The sequence below is a fragment of the Canis aureus genome, chromosome 3 (genome assembly GCF_053574225.1).
Source record: "Canis aureus isolate CA01 chromosome 3, VMU_Caureus_v.1.0, whole genome shotgun sequence".
Classification (NCBI taxonomy): domain Eukaryota; kingdom Metazoa; phylum Chordata; class Mammalia; order Carnivora; family Canidae; genus Canis; species Canis aureus.
Genome location: NC_135613.1, coordinates 31,193,803 through 31,214,408, shown reverse-complemented (window position 1 = coordinate 31,214,408; position 20,606 = coordinate 31,193,803). Strand labels below are relative to the sequence as shown.

Sequence of the window (20,606 nt, the reverse complement as noted above, 5' to 3'; positions counted from 1 at the left end):
CATGGGCCACAGAACCAAGGAGAACTCAGTACTCTGAGCAGGTCCATCTGCAGTTCCCCAGCTGCTTCCAGAGCCCATCTTGGGTGGTTCTAGAATTGAGTGGAGGGCTTCTCCATGGTCTCAGGGCTCTGGCAGGGACATTTTGTTCCCCACATCCCCTCCCCTCTGTTGCCACATCCCTTTCATAAATTGACCCTTTCGAAGCAGTAACTTTAAATGCTTCTCCTGGGAGCCCCGCTGAAATGTCTCTTTACCCGAGGCCTGGAAACCTTGAGTTGGCCTTGGTGGAGGTGCTGTCCCTGCTCCTCTGGCATCGCCCTGACAGACACCCTGGTCTGAGGGTGCTGCAGCGCAGGGGTCTGGAGTTGATGCCGTGTGAGGCCCTTGTGCGGGCAGGGCAAGGGGAGCCTTCAACACTGCTCTTGGGCATCTATCTTGTGCATGGGGCTAGCCTTGTGGTGACCCCATGAGCCGACCTGTGGGGTTCTGCGGGGATGCAGGGAGGCTTCGTCGACTGCCGCTTCCTCCTTAAGTGTCTCCACAGGGGCTGTATCCCTCCTTTTGGGGCTGTACAGGCTACCAGAAACGTGAGCACCCTCCCAAACTAGCGTGGCAAGTTTGTAGGCTGGCTGGAGGGGAGTGAGGGGTAAGTCAGGGACCCACGGACGGGCACTGGTCTGGATTTCTGGAAACCTGGTCATTTTAAGGAGATGTGACTCCCCTCGTGTTAAACCCTATCTGCCCACGAATGTGTTCCTGCTGTTTCAGCCCTTCTGGGCTGATTCCCCACTTGCTAGAGCCACAGCAGGGGTTCTCATAGGCCTCTTTGCCTGCCCCGTTTCAGGCTGAGTGGGTCTGGAGAGGGGCCTGAGGGCTGCTGGGGCTGCTGGCCTGGGGACTCCGATCTGAGGACCCCTGAGCTACATAGGCAGGACTCCCCCAGAATATCCAGCAGCTGGGTCCACCTTACCTGATGTGGCAGGCCCGTCACCATCACTGGGGAACCTGCAGGGTTTGCCCAGAGTTAATGCCCTGTAGCCGGTCCCCTGCTGCTGCGGAGACTTGCCTTGGCACTCTCAGCGCCCTGGCCTGCTGGTGGCCACTGGAGGGCACAGGTTCCTTCTCTGGGTTCAGGGCTCCTTGAGCACCTGAGCCTGGCCCACAGCAGGATGCCAGCCTCCTATCTTGTCTGCAGTGACATTTAGGTCTGCCCTTGCCTCCTAAATACAACGGGGCTTCTTCAGACCAGGGGCAAGATCTTAGCTTCATTTCCAGTTCAAGACGTTGAATGTTAACTGAATTCTTTGACTCAAGTGTCCACTCAGCCCCGGCCCCATGTGTCCTCGTGTCTGACCCTGTCAGATCCAGGTTACACAGCTCTGCCAGGAGGCCCAGTCTGCCCACAAGAGACCACTGCTCTTCTGGGTCCAGACTCCCTTGGGGAGGGCCCACTGCTGTGCCTCTCGGGGCTCCAGGGTGTTCAAGAGCATCTTGACTGAGTGGCACATCCAGCAGAGGAGGAGGTCTGTCACCATGTTTAGCCCCAAAAGTGTTCCTGAAGAGACCCTGGGGTGGCTGGGAGCTTTGAGGAGCCTGCGGGGCTTGGATGTCATACCACTCCCCTTTAGCATCATTGTCACCTGCTACAGGAGGGCATGTTTATTCCACTTTACATCTCAGCTTCAACGGAGTGGGGGGTGGCTGATGAGTGGAGGGGCTGCCCAGGCCAGGCTGTTGGGGGTCCTCCTCTGAGGAGGAGGGCTGAGCAGGCCACAGGGCTTCTTGGGGCTCGGTTCTGTGGGATGACTAGGATGGTTCCCTGTATGGGCTCTGTGGGCTCTATGAGCCAGCTGCAGGGTGTAGGGTGGACCCCAGGTGGCAGCCAGGAAGCGGGTGGCACCCCAGGGCAAGGCTGAGGTCAGCCTGCATGTCCTCGCTGGGCAGGGCCATCTACCCCAGATCTGCGGGGCAGATGACATGCTGACTCTGCAAGGCCTGGATGGGGTTTGCTGCAGTTTTCCCTGGCCATCAGAGGAGGTCAGCACACTGAGGTCCAGTCCTGAGCAGCTTGGCTCCTGGGGTCGTGGCAACCTCTCCCCTTTCTCATGATCTGTTCCCCTCTGTTGGGGGACCTTGGTGCCCACCTGATGGTCATCATCAAATCAGCTGAGAACATCTTGCTTTTGACCCACAGACCCTGAGGTGATCACCAGATGGGCTCTCACTGGGTGGGGGTGCATGGGATGAGCTGCTGGTCTCCCGAGGCTGGGCCCACCCCAGGCCACCTGCCAGCCTGTCCTCATGTCAGACCCTCCTCAGGGCATTCTCACCTCTCCCGAAGTATGGCATGTCCACTCTTGCTTCTAACCCCAAATGATGGGGATGAAATGCAATTAAGCAGAAAAGAAAGCCAGACAAGGATGCGCTTCCCGTTTTACTACAGGTCACCCACCCGTTTGGCTTCTGAACAGAACTTGTTTCTTCTTCCGAGGAGGAAAGGCGACATCCCAGTGTGCGTGTTCAGGGGGACGGAAGCTCTGTGCCGGTGGCGCTTTGGGGTGAAGCCCAGCCAACACTGGAATGGTGGGAACTCAGCTGCCAGGCCCGACTTTGAAAGGAACCAGCTAGACTCCTGCAAGCACATTCTCCCCTGTTCTTAGGGTTCCTGCCCTGGTGGCTGTGGGGTGACCTATAGGGCTGGGGTGGGTGTGAGGGGCATAGCCGCTCCATCTCCCACTGTGGGACTATAGGCAAGCCACCTCACCGCTGTGTTCCTCTGTTTCCCCCTCTGTAAAGCAGGCAGCTCAGCAGCGAGAAGGTCGTACCCGGGGTAGGTGTGGGGGGATGCCCATTCTCCCATTGCCGATGGGGCTACCTTCAGGGCACTGACAAGAGGGTCAGGAGGTGTGGGGGTCCCATTTCTATTTCCCACACTCCGCCTACACTCTTCCATCCATGCTGCTGGGGGTGGGCCCATCTCAGGACTACGCTGGCCTGCCTGCCCCCCTTGGCCCCTCCTGAGACACCACGAAGGACCCCCATCAGAATTTCAGGGACCAAGAAGTCCAAGTGAAAGCCTCCCAGGAAAGCTCAGATTTGGGGGGGATCCGGTGACTGCCTTCAGCCCCCACTCCTCGCCGGGGTGTGCCAACCCCTGGGGACCTCCTAAAGGTAGGGTCAGCACTCCTGACCTAAACTAGAATGGCGGTATCACATGATTTTGTAAGAATTAACATTTTCACATCACTGTGGCATCTCGTTCAGATAACGCCCAGCCTCCTGGGACCGACGTGGACACAGTGTAGGATGCTGATTCACCCTTCCCCAGGGGCACTGACGTGGACACCGTGTAGGATGCTGATACACTGCTGCCCTCGGCTGTACACTAGGCTCTGTAACCACAGCTCTGTAACCTGGTGCCTGGTCCTCCGGTACCTCACGGCTGCCCACTCCTCCCATGAGTGCCTGGGGACCTGTATCCAGCGGTGGTGGGAGCACACCGCCCCATGGGTGGGCCAGGTCACATCAGGTGTCCAGAGGCAGAAAGCCCTGGAGCAAAGAAGCAGTGCTCTGGAGGGCCTGAGCCCAAGGAGAGTTGTCCCAGGAACTGGGCAGAGAGCTGGTCCTGGATAGGGCATGTGGGCAGGGCTCCATAATCCCTCGCTGGGCCTGTGGGCAATGGGCTGTGTCATCTGTCTCAAGATGACAGTGACATTGCAAGCTGGCATCAGGATGCCTCTGTGGGGTTCTTTTGGGACCACAATGGGGGCCACCCCAGCCCCCGAGCTGTGTCCCTCTGCCCTGAAGGAGCCAGGGCAAGGTGGCTCCTAGTTCTTCCACGCCCCAAACCCCGTGTAGAAGTTTTCTCGCTCTCAGGGGTCTCCTGACAGAGGACAGCTGCACCCTCCCACCCAGAGGGCATGTGGAGGCAGGGGCTGGCCGATGAGCCTCCCTTGCACACCCCATACACACACACTCCCACTCACCCCCAGGCCTTAGCCTTGCCAGGCCCTGCACAGCACAGTGCTCCTGCCAGACGCGCCAGCAGGTCTCGGGGCATCTCCTCGAAACACAGTAGAGGCAGGACTGGAGCAAACCACATATGGACCTAGAGAAATTGTCCCCCCCCAAGCCTGCCGAGGTCAGGGCTCCAGTCCACCGACTCTGTGTAAGAGCAGCCAGGAGCTTCGGCTTCAGGGGCCGCTGGTCCTTACCCTGCTGATCACCGTCCTCCCAGCTCCTGCTTGTATGGCCAAGGGGACACCCTGCAAGGGACCCGCTGATCTGGGGCCATCTCTCCTATCTCTCTCCAGACCCCTACCTCCTGGCTGCTGTTTTGATGTTTAGATGGGGTTGTCCGGGGAGAGGCTGGGGGTAGCTTCCCATCAGGGATTATTTGCTACCATTAGGGCAGGAGGGGGCACAAGGCTCCCATTGTGGGATCGGAAGAGACCAAGCCCTAAACTAAGGGTTCAGGGTGGGACCCAGGGCAGGATGGGATTGAGGATGTGGTGGCTCTCAGCCGGTGTGGTCCAGACCCAGGAAGCAGCTAGGTTTCTTCACTTCTCTGACCTGTTTTCTGAGACCGAATGTCCATTGTTCCTACATTGAGCAGCAGGTGACCAAGTCTCCAAGTGCAGTTTCAGCATCAAGTCCCCAAGAGCTCCGTGACCTGGCTGGGACCCTGGCCTACAGCAGGTGCCTTGGGGCCGTGGCTCAGGATGGCCCCGCTGGCTCACCAGCTCCTCTCCTCTGCTCCCTGCTTTTATTATTTTTTAGTCAGTCTCCCAAAAGAATTTTTAGGAATGATGGACTGAGTCATGAATCCTTAGCCTGAAATTACCACAAAACCCAAATAAAGGACCTCAGCTCTCCCAACGAGTAAACAACACACAATTGCACAGCCTATATTTCCAAAGTCATAAAACGCTCCCGTTCTTGGCTCTGCATCCTGACTTTTGAGAGAGTGCCTGCCGGCTGGAATGTGCCAACGGTCCTGGGGGTCTGGGGAACATGATGCCCACCCCCTGTCCGTGCCCGCCTCACCCAGGGCAGAGGGGCTCCTGGCTGGAGCTCCGACTGAGGAAGGATGCTCTTTCGATGCAGCCTCTCCGGTTATACGAGGACCTGGGAAGCTGGGCAATTTGTGCCGGCCTGCCCCGAAGGCTCCGGCGGCCCAGAGCGGCTTACTGCCTTCCCCAGGGCCTGGGGCTGTTTCTGCACTTCATTTTCTCCAGATGTCTCCTGCACACTGATGAGGTCTCCTCGCACCACCTGTGAAAGAAGAGCTCCCTCACCCCCAGCATCAGGGGCCGTGGGATGGAGACCTGGCTTCTCCTGGTGGCTTCAGGCAATCACTTAACCCCTGTGCCCGCCGGGGGTGGGAGGCCAGCCTCGCGCTGCCTGCCTTTAATCAGCAGGAAACACCACCTTTCTCTCCCAAACTGTTTGCTCGGCCAGTAAATTAAACATGCCCTTACAGCACTGGTTTTCCTCCAGTAGGTGAGGAGTTTTGGGAAGTAGAATTCAAACAGAAAAAAAAAAAAAAAAAGGCCAAGAAAGAGCCCTGAGATGAATATATATACAAGGGGATGGGGACCCCTCCCCACTTTCTGCCCCAGCAGATCCTAATTGTCCTGGAAGGCGAAGGCATCGCACCCCGAGGCGCATGGGGAGGAGGGCCCGGGGCTCCCAACCTGATTTTGTTTGTGAGCCTCGTGCAGTCACCAGTTCCAGATAATGAGGTGGCATGTTAATTACCCCCCCTTTTAATTTACCTTTATGCTGCACACAGTCACCGGGAAGGCTTATGGGGGTGTTCTTTCAAACCTAACGACTTGGATCTTTCTGGCGGAGGGACCAATAGCTGCCCTTCTGTTGTTGCATTTTTGAAAGGAGCCTACGAGTCAATTAGAAGGGAACCGTTGGCCACTTAAAACATAATAATTACTTCTGTGAATGCTGCTAAATTAAATAAGTGTTATCCCCGTGATTTTTTTTTTTCTTCAAGACTTTGGTTTCTTTTGAAAGAAAACATTTTCTTACTTCTCAGCAGATCTGTTTGCAACCGGCGTGAGGATTCTGAAGTCACTTCTGTGCTGGAGAGGCTGTGGCCCCAGGGCGCAGGGGGGGCCCTGAAGCAGGGTCCCTGTGGCAGGGTTTCAGGCCAGCACACAAGGGGCTTGGGCAGAAACATTCAGGCCGGAGGTCAGCAGGCGCTCCCATCCCCCAGCCTCCCCTGACCTCCCCGTTTCCTCACTGTGCGATTCACGTTCACAAAACATACAGGTTCGGCCTTTGAACTGAGTGGTTCATTTGGAAGGTTTACCCAGGTGTGTGATCACTCCCTCCATGTCAGTCCTCCCCAGAGGGGACCCCGTGCCCATGACCTGCCACTCCCGGGGCTCCTCTCTCCCAGCCCCCAGCCCCCAGCAACCACTAGCATGAGCTCTGTCTCATGGACTTGCTTTTCTGGACACTTCCCGTGAACAGATCATGCTGTGTGGGCCTCTGCCGGCACCCTCCACTGAGTGTTGTGTTTGCCAGGTGCATCCCCGCTGCAGTGGGGGGAGAAGGAGGGGGGGGTTGTCAGTGCTCCATCCCTCCTATGGCTGAGCACCATTCTGCTGTGGACCTGTTCACCTATGGATGGACAGGGGGCAGTCATGCCCTTGGGGATTCTGGACATATGGTTGTGGGCACCCAGCTGTCAGGGTCCCCACTTCCCATTCCTCTGGGCAGAGCCACTTTCCTGACTGAGCAGCTAGCTACTCCTTGCTCTTCCTATGCCTCCCTCAGCCCACAACTCACGATCCCCTCTGTGTCTCAGGCCTGGTGCACGTCCAGGTGGCACTATCTTGGCACCTACAGTCTCCTAGGATGGACCCCAAAGACAGGCCTGCAGTGGATGTCAAACTTGGTGGCCTGCAGCACCACAAACCCCTCATTTGTGACCTCAGCAGACCTCTGTCCTAACTGGCCCTTAGGCCACCAGGAGCTCGGGAACCCATCCCCAGGGCCTCTGGCCCCACCAAGGTGCCCTGAGCTGCCCAGGTTTTAGAGCAAATGTCATAGTGATCCAAATTCTGAGTCCCCCTGAGAGTCTGAAACATGTCCCTGACCCCTACTTTCCAAGGCTAGACACAAACCACAACGGTTCTGGAAAGAATATTTCACCACCAGCCCTGGGTTGGGTGTCCTCTCTGACGGCTTTCCCCAGGTTCGCAAACTCGTGGAGCGTGGGCAGCTCCTCTCTTTGCTTCCCTAAAGCAGAAGAGGCAGATGACGGGCCCTCGGGTGTCTGCATTGGGCCACGCACAACTCTGTGGGGGTTCTGAACCCCGGTTCCCAAAGGAGTATGGCAAAACCACGTCCCCGGAGTGAGGGCCACTTTGCTCGGGACAGAGCAAAGGGGACGTCTCCTGGGCAGGGGGTGGCGGTCGACCATGTCTGGGCCTCTGGGCACCCTCGGGTCCCGTTGTGCCCTGTTTCCCAGGTGGTCCCCGAGTGTCACGCACAGGGAGAGGGCGTGCCGCAGAGCCTGACGCTGCATTGTCTCCTTCAGGTGACGGCGACATTGTAAATAACATGCATGAGCCTGACCCGGACCTGCTGGCCGGCGAGAGCGCGGAGTACGAGACTGAGGACAGCGTGGTGTCCCCGATCCCCATGGGGCCGCCGTCCCCCTTCCCCACCAGCGAGGACTTCACCCCCAAGGAGGGCTCGCCGTACGAAGCCCCTGTCTACATTCCCGAGGACATTCCCATCCCGCCAGACTTTGAGCTGCGAGAGTCCTCCATCCCAGGGGCCGGCCTGGGGATCTGGGCCAAGAAGAGGATGGAAATCGGGGCGAGGTTTGGCCCTTACATGGGGGCGCCCCGGGCCACGTGGAAGGAGGCAGACTTTGGATGGGAGGTGAGCATTCCCGTGTGAGCGTGATTGATCACGGCCATTTATCTTGTGTTCAATCTATTTATAAAGCCGGGCTGAGCAGTGCTGCCCGAGGCGGGAGGCTCGGTCGGAGAGAGCGCTCGAATGTCACATTTCCCAGGCTTATTTGGTCCTGCAGCTTGCATGACGCGACTCAGCAAACATCAGAGGTCCTCGTGGGCGCCTGTCAGCCCCCATAGGCTGTGCTTGCTCTCTTCCCGGAAATGTGTCTTTAATGAGCTCATGTCTTAAAACACTCTGTGCTCCGTGTCTGGATCTTAGGTGCTAAGGCTGCAGTCTCTGCAGAACCGAGCAGATTAATGGAATGTCCCGGAACAGGAGTCTCTACTCTGGGGAATGCTCCTGCAGATGGGGGGCAGCCCGAAAAACACGCCTGGTGGCCGTGCTGCCCCCAGCGTTCCCTACATGTCCATGCCAGAGCCCCCTACCCACTGGACTCTGGTCAGCGGGCTCCCGGGGAGGAGCCCCCACTTCTCTGATAGCAGGGGGAGCAAGCCTCATCCTGCCAGGGAGGGGCATCTTGCAGTTTAGATTTCCCTAACAATCTGGGCCTGGACTGACAGTTCTGGGGGCTGCGTGTGGTCAGGAGAGGGAGGCCCGTCAGGTGAGGGTGCTGCTATCCCCAAAAGCATCCCTCCAGGGCTTGGGATCTTTCGAGGTGGTGTTGGTGGGGACCACAAGGCCCACAGAAGTGTTCTCCTTGCTGGCCCTGGCTGCTCTCCCAGCCTCACATGGCCGGTGCTTGGTGGTATTTCTGGCAGAGACCCTGCCTGGGCGGAAAATGCAGATGCAAACCCAGATTCCTTCTGGGTGCTTCACGACTTCCAAAAGTGCTTGCAGGAGGTCAGCTCTAGGAAGGGGCGAATAGTCCAAGGAGGGAAGAGGACCCTGTGTGGCAGGGGCCAGGGTGTGAGGGCCAGGGCAGGCCGTGCTCCCCACCTCAGGTGCCTCTGGGAAAGCCCCCACTGTTCATGCTTCAGCACGCTGCGTGGAGGGCAGGAGGAGCTTAGGTTTGTATTTGCTCTCACATGGGAGGCTTTACAATCTCTAAACCCTGCCCTCCTTCCTCAGCCCTGAGCACATCCCAGGTGCATGCTTCCCAAGGATTCCTGGGAGGCTGGGTGTGCTGACGGATGCTGCCCACCACCGCAGAAGTAAGATCTTTGCTCCCTCTCTGAGCACCAGCCACCTCGACTTTCCAGCAGGCAGGGGGATGTGGCCCGTGGTGGCACGTGGGGCATGGGCCCTGGGGACATGGGGTGCCAGCCGGAAGCCCTGATCTCCATTGAGTGTTTTGAGGGTCTAGGCAAGAGGTGGGTTGACCAGACAGATGAAGGAATGGGAAGGCCAGAACCCCCGGTGGTGGGAGCATGTCCTGCTGTCCAGAGGCAGCAGACAGGGTGTGTGTCACTCAAGGACGGGGTTGCCTTCAGAGCAGACCAGCCAGGGGCCGGGGAGCAGGGTAGGGCTGGTAGCGAAGGAGTTTGAAATCCCAGTGGTTTGTGGCTTGTGGGGTCGCCCCTCAGGGGACGGAGGGGAGCCTTTGGGAGACTTGGCCTGTCCTGTCCTTCCTATGCAGCGATTCAGGAGGTGGACTTAAGGGTGTTTATTGGATACGCTCAGGAAGACGTGCGCTGTTTGGTTAGGAGGCTGCTTCCAGAGGGCAGAGGCAGACAGACCCTACAGGTGGCGCTTGGTGTGACCTTGAGGCAACTTCGCGCTTGTCTGCTTTGATACAAGTTTCTGTTTGCTCCTTTTCTAAAGAAATGGCCCATATCGCTTGTGCTCGCTTGGTGCCAGGCCTGGTACCGGCTGTCCCTGGGATCTGCCCGGTGCCTGTTGACTTTGCGACATTGTTTATTCTCCGTGTACGTGAGGGAACGTTCTCCACGGCGCGCCTCCTGTTCCTGCAGCGGGCTTTGTTCTGCGGTTGTGACCTGACAGCTGCCTTTCATGCCAGCACTTAGGGATATTTGCCCACAACCCAATGTCCTCAAATACTGTTCCAGACGCGCCCTGACACTATCTCAGCTGACCTTGCTTCCCTTGCAAGCTCGGGCGCCGGCTACCTGCCTTTATGATCTCTTTGGGCTCCGTGGCCTTCCATCACATGGGGTCTGAGCCACTGTTGTGTTGTCCTTGCATCTTAAGGACCAATGATGGGACGGGGCAGGAAGCCTCCGCCTCCCCGGATGCAGGAGAGAGGGGAGGAGGTGGGAACCCCGAAAACTCAGGGCAAACCCCACTGTGCCTGAAATAAATAAAATCCATTTTTGTTTTGTTTTGTTTTTTTCTGGCTCCACAGACCTCAGTTTGGGCCTTTGGGGCAGGAGAACCAACCATCGATCCTCGTAGGGGAGTCTCCTTGCTGAATTTCCCACCTGTCCACATAGATAGTGTGGTTTCACATTGTTTTGGGTCTTCCTCTGGCAGGACCGGTGGCTCGGCCGCACCTTCACAGTTAGGCCCTGTCCTGGCCTCTGTAAACAGAGCCCAAGCCTGGGGTGGGGGTCCCGGGCTCCAGAGCCTAGATCTTCCTGTGGTTCTTGACGAGACAGGGGCCACCAGGGAGGTCCCTAGTCATGAACACTAACAAGGCACTGTGACGACCGCGGATGCCTGAGCCACTGTCCCACAAACATGCCGCCTGTGGGCTGGTGGGACCCTCACAGACAGCGGGATGCAGAGAACGTTAGTGCTGAAGTGTCACGTCGCCAGGGGATGCCAGCCAGACCCAGGATGGTCAGAGGCAGCGCCCAGGGGCAGTGCAAGTGTGCGCGTCACCTTGCGACATGCTGAGTCTCGGATGTGTAATTACCAGCTCACTCCTCACGCTGGTAATTAACTTTTATAAATCAGGACAATTTGATTTTACTGCAACTGACATGGTATTCGTCTACGGAGGAAGAACCAGTGAGGACAAAGGAGATGCACGGAGGGTCTGTACCCCTGGGTGGGCGGCAGTGGTCCATGGTGGGTCCAAACTTAGCAGTGTGGCCTCTCCTGGATGGCTGGGTTGAGGGTCCAGCATGGGAGGGAGAAACCAGATGCTGGTCAGGCGTCTCTTGGAGGACTGGTTTAAAATCAAGGTCAAATAGATTATTCTTACCGTCATCTTGGGACACCACAGAAATAATTTTCTTTCTACTCTGAGAACGAAATTCTTGCTCTGGACCATTCCAGAGAAATGGTTCTGTTTTCTTTTTTCTTTTTGTAATGGACAATGGTGCCTGACCACCACGTGGTTTCTGGTGACGGGACCCCTCTTGCAAAAGTGCCTCCACGTGACCTAGGACCTTAGGGTTCCAGGCCAGGGGGGCATCTTTGTTTCAGTAAAATGGGGATGCGTGCGAAGCTCCCTGCGTCCGTTCACTCACCACACATCCTTCAAGCCTCCCACACATGGCCTCTCCCACCCACGTGTACATCAGACAGTGACTCGAGGCCTCCCTTCTCTGCTCTTCAGGGCACATAAGAAGTGACTCCCAAGTCAGGCCTGTCCCCCTGCACCCCGGGCCTGGCCAGCCCTGTGTCCAGATGAGAGAGTGGGCCGCGTGGAAAAGGACCCCCAGGATCCACCTCAGAGGATGGTGATCTGCCTTCCTGCCTGCAAAGATGCCCAGACTCCCAGCCCCCCTGCCCAGATGCAGCCTGCCGGCTGACGCAGCCACCACTCACTCTACCCAGAATAAATCACCCCATGATTGCACTTGATTGCCCTGGGGTCTGAAAAAACAATGATTTTGATCATTTGTTGAGTAAATCATGACATTTATCATCGTGCTACTTATTTTGCTAATTAAGAGCTGGCTGCGAGTGACAGCCCAGAGGGAGCGGGCTCCTCGGAGGTGCCACCTGCCCCCGGGCAGGGCCTGCAGCAGGTGGGTAGCATCCTGCAGGACCCCAGAGGGCAGCAGCAGGAACAGTTGTCACCTTGACAGTGCTCACGTTTGGCCTGCTTCCTCCTTGTGAGCACATCTCCCCCAGAGAGCCCGCTGGAGGCTGCTTCTCCAGTGCCCAGCCATGGCCTGGCCGGTAACAGGCACTCTGACATGAGCCGTTGAATGAATGTGCCTGTCTCTGTTTGAGAAGCTGGTGGAAAATGTTAACGTGAATTGATGGGGTTTCATTTATCTGCAGAATTCACTCAAGTGGATGACCTCATCCCTTGGCTTTCATTTCTGAATAGTAATAAACGTGTTCATTTGTTCAATCAACAAACAGGCTGTGTCTGGACCAGGCGGGATGGGAAGCTCTGGGGTCACGGGGGAATGCAGCCCTGAGGCTCAGGCTGCCCTGATGGCCGCTCTTCAATCACACAGCTCCCAAGCCCACTCCTCCTGGGTGTCCCCCGGGGCCTGCTGGAGAGGTTTGCTGGGGGTAGGACCCTCTGGCTCCTGTGGACCACAGGACACCCAGAGACTCCAGGCTAGGGGGTGTTGCTGGCAAAAGCCCCCCGCCCCCAGCCCTACAGTCTTGGATGCTAAGAGATTTTTGTTAATTTAAGATTATGTTATGATCCAGAATGTATGCCCTTGAGAAGGGCCTGGGGTTCAGAGGAAGCTAACTCTCTGGGTGTCCAAGCCTGTCCACCCACATGTATTTTAGAAAAGCAATGCTTTCTTTTCCAAGGTTGCTGCTGAGCATCCTTAAAATGAGAAGAGGTTTGGAGGTCTAATTTTGGTCCAGAGTGTAGGCTGGCACTGAGGCTGAGTGGGCACTGGGCTGGCTCCCTGGGCCCCGGGCTGTCCATTGTGGTGGCCATCCAGCCTATCACATCGCCAGGGTGGAAGTCTCCTGGAGGGCTTTTGGAGACACCGTGACACAAACACAATAGCACAGTGCCAAGAACTCACTTCTCCAAGAACACAGAAAGGTTTCCTGGGGCCCCAGGCCTGAGGCCAAGAGTCCTGGGATCAGTGGCCTCTGCACCTTGGCTTCTCACTGGCCCTGCAGGGAGTGGCTGGGGAGTCACACCCCCCCACAAGGCTGCAATTATGTGGCCCCCAACCTGAGGCCTCCACCTCTTCCTGAGGTCCAAGCTGTCTGAAGGAAACCTCTCTGACATTCACCTTTGCCTCAAACACACTTATCTCTTTCCTCCACATCCAGATGCTAGCTTAGACTTGCTCCTGAGTGGTCGTGTGGGAGTGTGCACACGCATGCACACACACACAAGCACACACGTGCACATGTGCACATGAACACACATGCACAGACATGTATATACATGTACACGCACACAAATACATGTACCCACACACATGCACACACCTTTTTTTTAAGACTTTATTTATTCATGAGAGACACAGAGAAAGAGAGGCAGAGACACAGGCAGAGGGAGAAGCAGGCTCCATGCAGGGAGCCTGATGTGGGACTCGATCCTAGGACCTCAGGATCACACCCTGAGCCAAAGGCAGGTGCTCAACCACTGAGCCAGCCAGGTGACCCACACCTTTGGTTTTTGCTGAAAAACCTAGACTGGGCTCCCTGCTTCCAAGGGCAGGAGGTTCCCTGTCCACCCTGCCTGGATTTGGCAACTCTGGAAGAGCAGAGGGGATTGAAAACCGCCACCCCATTGCCCAGCGTGTTCAGTTCATGGGGGGTGGGGGTGGGTCCAGAGAGCATGGAGGGGGTGCTGCAGATGGGTGATCAGGGGCACGCAGGTATTGAGCAGATGCCACCTGCCGCTGCTCCTAAGGTCAGCGCTCACCGGGGGCCACCTCCTGCCCATAGAGGGAGGCACTCATGCTCCCTGTGGCCCATAGGCACTCACTTGTGCCCATACACAGTTGCTCACATGCCCCCATGCAGAGCCCATGCCTGAGCCTCCTCTGTGCGGCTCCCACCCTAGAGCCGACGCAGATGCGTGTTCTTGCTGGGGTGGCTCTTAGGCTGTCTCACTGTGTGTTTCTCTTGTCGTTCCGGCCGTGGGGTAAGAGCTATGGCGGTGTGCGTGCCGGGAGAGGGGTGGGCACCCATCCTGTACACACTCCACTCCGTGGCTTCCTGCCACTCTGATAGCCCCACGGGTTAAATATCTGAATGTGGTATTCTCGGGCCCAGATCTTGGCTGTCCTTTCTCTCTGCCCACTGGGGACTGTCGGGCGCAGCATCCCTTCCCCCCAGCCCCAGGAGTCTCAGAATCTCTCTGCTTTGCTGTCCTTGCCTGGCACTGACTCACCCCTGACGCTTTCCATTCTCTGTCTGGGCGGCCTGGAGTTTTATTTTAGGCCGAGATACACTGCAGGGCCCGCCCCCCACTCCCCCCCTCTCCCCCCCTTCCCCCGCTCCCCCGCCCAGTGACTTTCTGAATGTGCTTAGTGCTTAGGAGGCACACCATACATTCTGGAAGGCATCAGTGTGTGGTTCAGTGGGTGTTCACACCCCTTGGAAACACCTGGACAGGAGTGCGTTTAGGGCCAGTCCCCATGCCAGCTGATGGGTGCCCAGATCCAAGGGAATGGGCCCAGGTCTCGCTGTGCCCATGGAGGCTGTGGGGAGGCGCAGAGCCTCATGCATGGACTCCTTGCTCCTCAGGAACCACTAGGCACAGGCCCTGTGCTGTCACCCTCGAGTGCCGTGACACGGGGTCCAGACGTTTCTAGCCCAGGAATGCCATGAGATCCTGCACTATCTTAGGCCTGGCTCTGAAGCACGGGTATATAAGGAATTTCAGAAAAAAGGGGAGAGAATGACTAAGAATACCTCCTTGATAGCGCTCTCCTTTATTTCCTTAAGGGGTAATAACTCAGCCACAACCAGCAGAGGGTACTTTCTTTAAATAGAGCATTCTGATTCACAAGCGAAAAAGGAAATAAATATTTTCTTTTCATATTCGAGAGACGTCCCCGAATACCAACTTCTTAAATGGTATTTTACCCTGTGCACCCCCGTCTCTCTCTCACCAGCGACAACCAAGTCCACCCCTGCTCTGCAAAGGGCTGCTGGGGAGGCCGCGCCGTGGAAAATCCTGACGGGTTGTCAGAAGGAAGCGGGGGGGAGCCGCGGTGGAGGGGAGGGTGGCTTCCCTTCTGCTCAGCTCAGCAGCCGTTCCCGTGGGGCCCTGGTCAGCCCCTCCTGCGGGCTCCAGAGGCCGCGGGAGAGCACAGTGCCTCTTCCCTCCGTCCTTTCTGTCTTTCCGTTGTCCTCCAGGCACATTGAGAGAATGTGACGAAGGCCCCTGGCGCCTGTGTTGGGCAGGACTGGCCATGCCGCGGCAGTGCGGCCCTGGAGCACAGACCCAGGGGCAGGTCTGTGTGAACTGGGCACCTGCTTTGTGCCACCCACGGTCCATGCGTCCTCTTTCTACTCCTGGTCCTCATGCTGCCATTGGTAAATGGATCCTACGTCCCAGCCCGTGGGCTGCAGGGGGCCTGGCAGGGTGTGAGCTCCCACCCCACAGTGGTCCCTGATGCTTGTGATGTGAGAGCTGGAGGGTCAGGATTTGCTGTGGCCCCTGAGTGCCCGGGGCCCCACTAGGGGGCTGACTCACACCCTCACACTAGGGGGCTGAGACATGTCCAGGCAGGAGCTGTGTGCAGGGTCTGCCCAGCTGGTCAGCCTCTGATGCACCATCTGGATTGCCCTTTACACACGAGGTCTTGTTCTGGCCCTGACAGGGTCCAAGGAGGGCAACCTCTTCCCCTTGCCACCTCTGAAGTCCCAGAACTTCATGCTGAGCATCCCCCTGTGCACTTTCCAAATGCAGATTTGGAGCAAATCTTCTGGATCAGAGTTCAGGTGCAAGTCCCCAGGAACGTGCACCCTAATGAGCCGTGGGAGCCTGGGCACTTGGAGGAGTCTGTTCCAGACCCAAGTCTTGGGGAAGGGGCTTAGCTTGAATTTCCCACCCCTGCCTATAATTGCCTTCCTCAACCCTGGGACCCCAGAGAGACATTTTCCTGTTGCCATGAGGACAGGTAGTAACAAAGCCTTTCTAACCACAGAGCTTGTCAGGGCCAGGTAGACAGGGTCGGAGTGGGGGCACCCAGGGGGGCTGACCCTGTGGGCAGGGGATGGAGGGGAGCTGAGGGTGCTGGGATAGCCTGGCCACCCACCATCACCAGGCTGAGCTCTGGGCCAGGGGCTCCTGGGGCTCTCAGCCTGCAGAGCAGGCCCCTCCTGAGGACATGGCTGCGACAAAACTTGGAGCATCGCTGTTCTTGCTCTCCCGGTTCAGGCAGGAGTCTGAAGCCCTACAGAGGGAGGGGTCACACACGGTCACACAGCAGATCGGCGCAGGGGCCCTTGATCAGATCCTGCCGAGCGCCCTGCAGTTCACGTAACCAGCTCATGCCTAGAGCAGCGACTCAGCCAACCCCTTCCCCCGTGCCCCTGGCCTGTGTGGACACTCCATCCTGCCCACCATGCACAGTGGGTGATGGCCAGGCCACGGCTCCCCCAGAGAAAGTGTGCAGTGCCCCTTCGTCTGCTCCCACCCAGCAGAACTCAGGCTTCCTGGTGCTGCTGGTGGCGCCCTCTGGGCTGACCCCATCTGCCCGAGGCACAGGCAGTGGTGCAGACCCACCTGCCAGGATGAACCAGCTGCAACATCCTCATGTATACAGAACTCTTTCCATTTCAGATACTCCCCGGCAACAGACCTCCCAGGGAGAAGAGTGGGCAGCTGCTGGCCAGGGGGCTCCCTGGGAAACCCCGTCATGACCTTGGCCGGCATACATCCGGCCTCTCCGCGGGCCTCCCTCCCGCTGGGTTGGACGAGAATCCCAGGCGTTGCAGGCCATAAAAGGTCTCTGGGTCATGGGACAAGGGCGTGAACCTCCCAGCCAGGCCTGGCCTGCTTATCAGAGCTTCTCTCCCAGTTGAGAATTTCTGTGACCAGTCACCCCTGGGTTAGGAATGTGTTCTCAGCACGTCATGGGCCACCTCGGGCTCCGCCAAACCCGAGGGCAATGCAGCCACTCGCACTGCTGAGAGAAGCCACAGGTGTCTGCCCCTGCTGGGCTCAGGGCTGGGCTGGGGCGGGCCTCCATCCGTCCCGCAGAGTGCTGGGCACTTGACATGGCTGGGTGTGCCCTGACCGAGGGGCCGGTCAGCCCAGGGTGGCCTGTCTGTGGGGGGCGGTTAGTGTGGGCACGGGGCTGCACGCCACGGAGGGTGTGCTCCTTGCAGGCCCTCGCGCCTTCCGTACCGGTTAGAACACAGTGCATGAAACAGCTAAGAGGGACGTTGAGTCAGTCCTCGGGCTGCATGTTGGTGTATCTGGGGGCACCTCCTCCTCCTCCAGAAGAAAGATGTTGAGAGTAGTGCATCTGCGCGGCATCCTTGGGGGTGCCGGTGGCTCATCATGTGTGCGACTGTTTCCCAGGGAGGAGCTTCAGCAGCGGCCCCCGGGGCCTCCGAGGTCCAGTCTGTGTGTCCTTCTGCGGCGGGAGGGGCATCTCTGGGCTGGGCCCCCCACCCGCTGCACGTCTCAGCACCTCCTGCTCTCCCTCGAGTCAGGTGGCCCTTGGGACACAGTCCCTGACTGGGTCTGCACCCCGCTGCTTACAACCAGGGCATCCACACCAACGGCAGGGCCGTGGGCTCAAGGCTCCTTGCCAACCTGAGGGTGGTGGTCTCTGCTCTTACCACTCCCCCACCCCCTGACGCAGGTCCCAGCTCCCAGATGTCAGCTGAGCCAGAGCCCATGGCCTGTGTCTGGCTGGCGGCTGCGCTTCCCTGTCTGGGCGAATGCCCGGGGTAATTGCACATCCCATTGTGTGCTCTCCGCTCCGTCATGTTCTAGATACCCACATCACTCCTTGCCCATTTAGATCTTTCTAAAGTCCGCCGGGCTTATCAGCACAGCCATTTCACGAGGAGCTAAGATTTCTGCCGTTTAGGCCTGCGGCATTGTCTGTCCCTGCGGCAGCCGAGATAAACCCTCACCCAGAACAAAGTCGCCGTGACCTTTTACAAGTAGGAGCGGCCTTGTTTCCCTCTAGACTAATTTATCAGCCTGCCTTTCAGCCAGGCCCTCAGAGGAGGCCCCGGAGGCGGCTGCCAGGAGGGGGACAGGGATTAAGACGCCTGGCAGGTCCTCGTCTTCCACGGGCACCTTCAGGCCGGAGTGGAAGCACAAGGGATGGCCCGGGACTTGTGGCCAGATGTTCACCAAAGAGGGTGGGGTCTGCGGGTGGCCAAGCCTCCTCCTCACCTTCTGGGTCAGAGGGGATCCAGACTGCAAATAACAATGAGGATATGAAATGGCTTACTGGCCCCGGTGCCCCCAGGAGTGGCCACTGAGGTCCAGGATGGCAGCCACAGCCCCACCCCACTGCCCCACGGAGCAGGGGCCTCTCCTGGGCCAGACTTCACAAGAGCCACACAGGCAGCTCTTTGGGGTGAGGGCCTTCCCAAGAGCACATTTCTAGAAAGTTCCAGCTGCTCTGGCAACTGAAATTTGGATCACACGGGAGCGTCCCATGGTGTGAACTTGTAATAAGCCTCATGTGTGTGAAGAATCATGGGGACTGAGAAGCATGAGAATGGCCCTGCCCCAACTGGGCGTTCTTTGAGCCCTGAAGCACCCTGGGTGGAGCCTGTCAACCTCATGGACTTGCCAATCGGGGAAGAGTCAAAGGACATACCACTGTGGGTCCCGACCACCATCCGGGCTGCCACCGCCCTGCACAGTCTGGGGGCCCTGGACCACCATTTCTCAAATCCGAGCTTTCCAGGCTGACTCTGACCCCCGCAGGGCTCAGGGCTGCAGCTCCACCTTCTCTCTGCCTCTTTCTCTGTCTCCGGGGAAATTGGAGTCTCAGGCCTGCATCTCCTGGGCGCACACAGTGGCTGTGATGTCAGGCCGCCTGCCAATGTATCAAGGGAACCCTGTTGAGCCTGTCTCTTCACTGAAGCTGAGGGCTTGCCTCCGTTCTCCAGCAGGGAGACCCCACGGTGGTGGTTGCCGAGGTTCCCAGGGGCCCCTTTGTCGTCCAGCTGCCCAGCCAGCATCCCCAGTCCCCAGTGAGGCCTGGCTTCAGAGGTGGTGAGCCCCCTAGTGCGTCACGGCACCAAGGTCTGGCCCACCTGTGGGACGTCGCCATGGATATGGCCCGTGCTGATGGCATCCTTTAGACTCAAGTGCAAGAGACCTCAGAGCCATTAGTGGGATCTGAAGCCTGAGTTCAGGACGTGGGGTGCTTGCCCTACACTCAGCGAGCCTGGTCGGGGCTCTCGGGGGAGAAGCCTGTGGGAGATGCCACCATGCCTCTGTTCCCCTGTTCCCCTGCTTTCCTTGAACATCCTCCCAGAGGACATCTTCCCGCCCCTAGCAGGGCAGGCAGTACACAGACCAGCAGGGAAGGGGAGACCCAAGCCTGGGCGGGGACCCCTGGGAAGCAGCTTGCCTTGGTGATGCATGTCCCTCTGGTAGATGGGGGACCACGAGCTCTGCACCTTCACATGGGTTGGAGAGGGTAGAAAAGGGACCTGGTCCTCATTTTGATGAAAGCCCCCCAACTCCATTCACATTATAGTGAATGTGCACTGCTGCTGCACAGAAAAAGACAAAATTTTCCTGTGTGTACAGTTGGCATTGTTGTGGGGGGTTACTTTCACGGAGCAGACGTGGAAGCCCGTCCAGGGGTAGATGCACAGCACAGTGGCCAGGAGGGGCATCACTGGGCTGGGCCCCCCACCCACTGCACGTCTCAGCACCTCCTGCTCTCCCGGGAATCAGGTGGCCCTTGGGACACAGTCCCTGACTGGGTCTGCACCCCGCTGCTTACAACCAGGGCATCCACACCAACGGCAGGGCCGTGGGCTCAAGGCTCCTTGCCAACCTGAGGGTGGTGGTCTCTGCTCTTACCACTCCCCTACCCCCTGACGCAGGTCCCAGCTCCCAGATGTCAGCTGAGCCAGAGCCCATGGCTAAGGCCTGTCTGGAGATGTGAGGCTCTCCCCAAAACCGGGGCCACTCACAGCCTGAGAGATGAAACAAGAGCTCCTGACGCCTTGGGGTCTGTCTGTCTTGGATTGACTCTCTTGTTTAATCCTACTCGGAATTTAAAATACAAGGACCCTGAAAGCAGCAGGTGCCAGGTAACCCTAAGGTCTCCCTGGGCCTGACCTGCCTGCTGCATCAGGACAGTGGCACTGGAGCCCATAAGGGTGGCATCTCCCACCCTCCCTGTCCAGCGCGCTGACCTGTAGCCTGCAGAGGACTCCCCTCCTCTGCGGCCTTCACAGGCACACCCAGCCCCTCTGCCTCCCTTGCTTTAGCGGTGCCTGTTCATAACACAGATGCTGTATGTCCGGTTGCACCATGTGCCCTCCGGGACAAAGGTCAGGAGGTCTTTGCAGCTGCCCCTGGCTTTAGGAGTACAGCACTTCCCTGGAGCAGGCACCTGCTCCAGGGCTATCCTTATGGTCCCTGGCATCCAGGCATAGTGAGGCCGAGGCCAATCTGCTCTTGCCTGCCCCCTCTCTAGGTGTGGCTGTCTGCACACTGCTGTCTGAGGGTCCCCAGGCTGCACAGATTAGTGGCCCCCACTGATCTCGGGGTGACGGCCCTGGGGGTGGCTCACTGGGGGGTGTCATCATGCCCCCCCACATTACCTCCAGGTGAATTTTTATCCTCTCCATTGCACTAGGGGAAACTGAGTCTCAGGAAGGGTGACTGATGCTGCTAACTGACCAGGTAGCCC

General features: G+C 58.1%; 1 protein-coding gene and 2 long non-coding RNA genes across 8 annotated transcripts in view; 2 read left to right on the top strand and 1 right to left on the bottom strand.

The window, feature by feature from the left end:
• The window catches only part of PRDM16 (PR/SET domain 16), a 314,085-nt gene that overhangs the window by 94,070 nt on the left and 199,409 nt on the right, over positions 1–20,606 (top strand). For 5 of the 6 annotated variants that reach the window (XM_077891516.1, XM_077891514.1, XM_077891515.1 and 2 more), the window contains exon 2: positions 7,565–7,914. In XM_077891516.1, coding sequence (XP_077747642.1) covers positions 7,565–7,914 — 350 coding nt within the window. Of the gene's footprint in view, positions 1–7,012; positions 7,220–7,564; positions 7,915–20,606 lie in introns of those variants that run through there. The other variant, XM_077891517.1, reaches the window with a different exon arrangement.
• LOC144304988 (uncharacterized) lies at positions 4,883–6,920 on the bottom strand. The gene is made up of 4 exons (XR_013372023.1): positions 6,811–6,920; positions 6,046–6,181; positions 5,778–5,899; positions 4,883–5,274 (listed from the first exon to the last, which is right to left on the bottom strand). It is a non-coding gene; the product is annotated as an uncharacterized LOC144304988 (long non-coding RNA).
• On the top strand, positions 7,921–10,224 carry LOC144310503 (uncharacterized). Its single transcript, XR_013376226.1, has 2 exons — positions 7,921–9,104; positions 9,715–10,224. It is a non-coding gene; the product is annotated as an uncharacterized LOC144310503 (long non-coding RNA).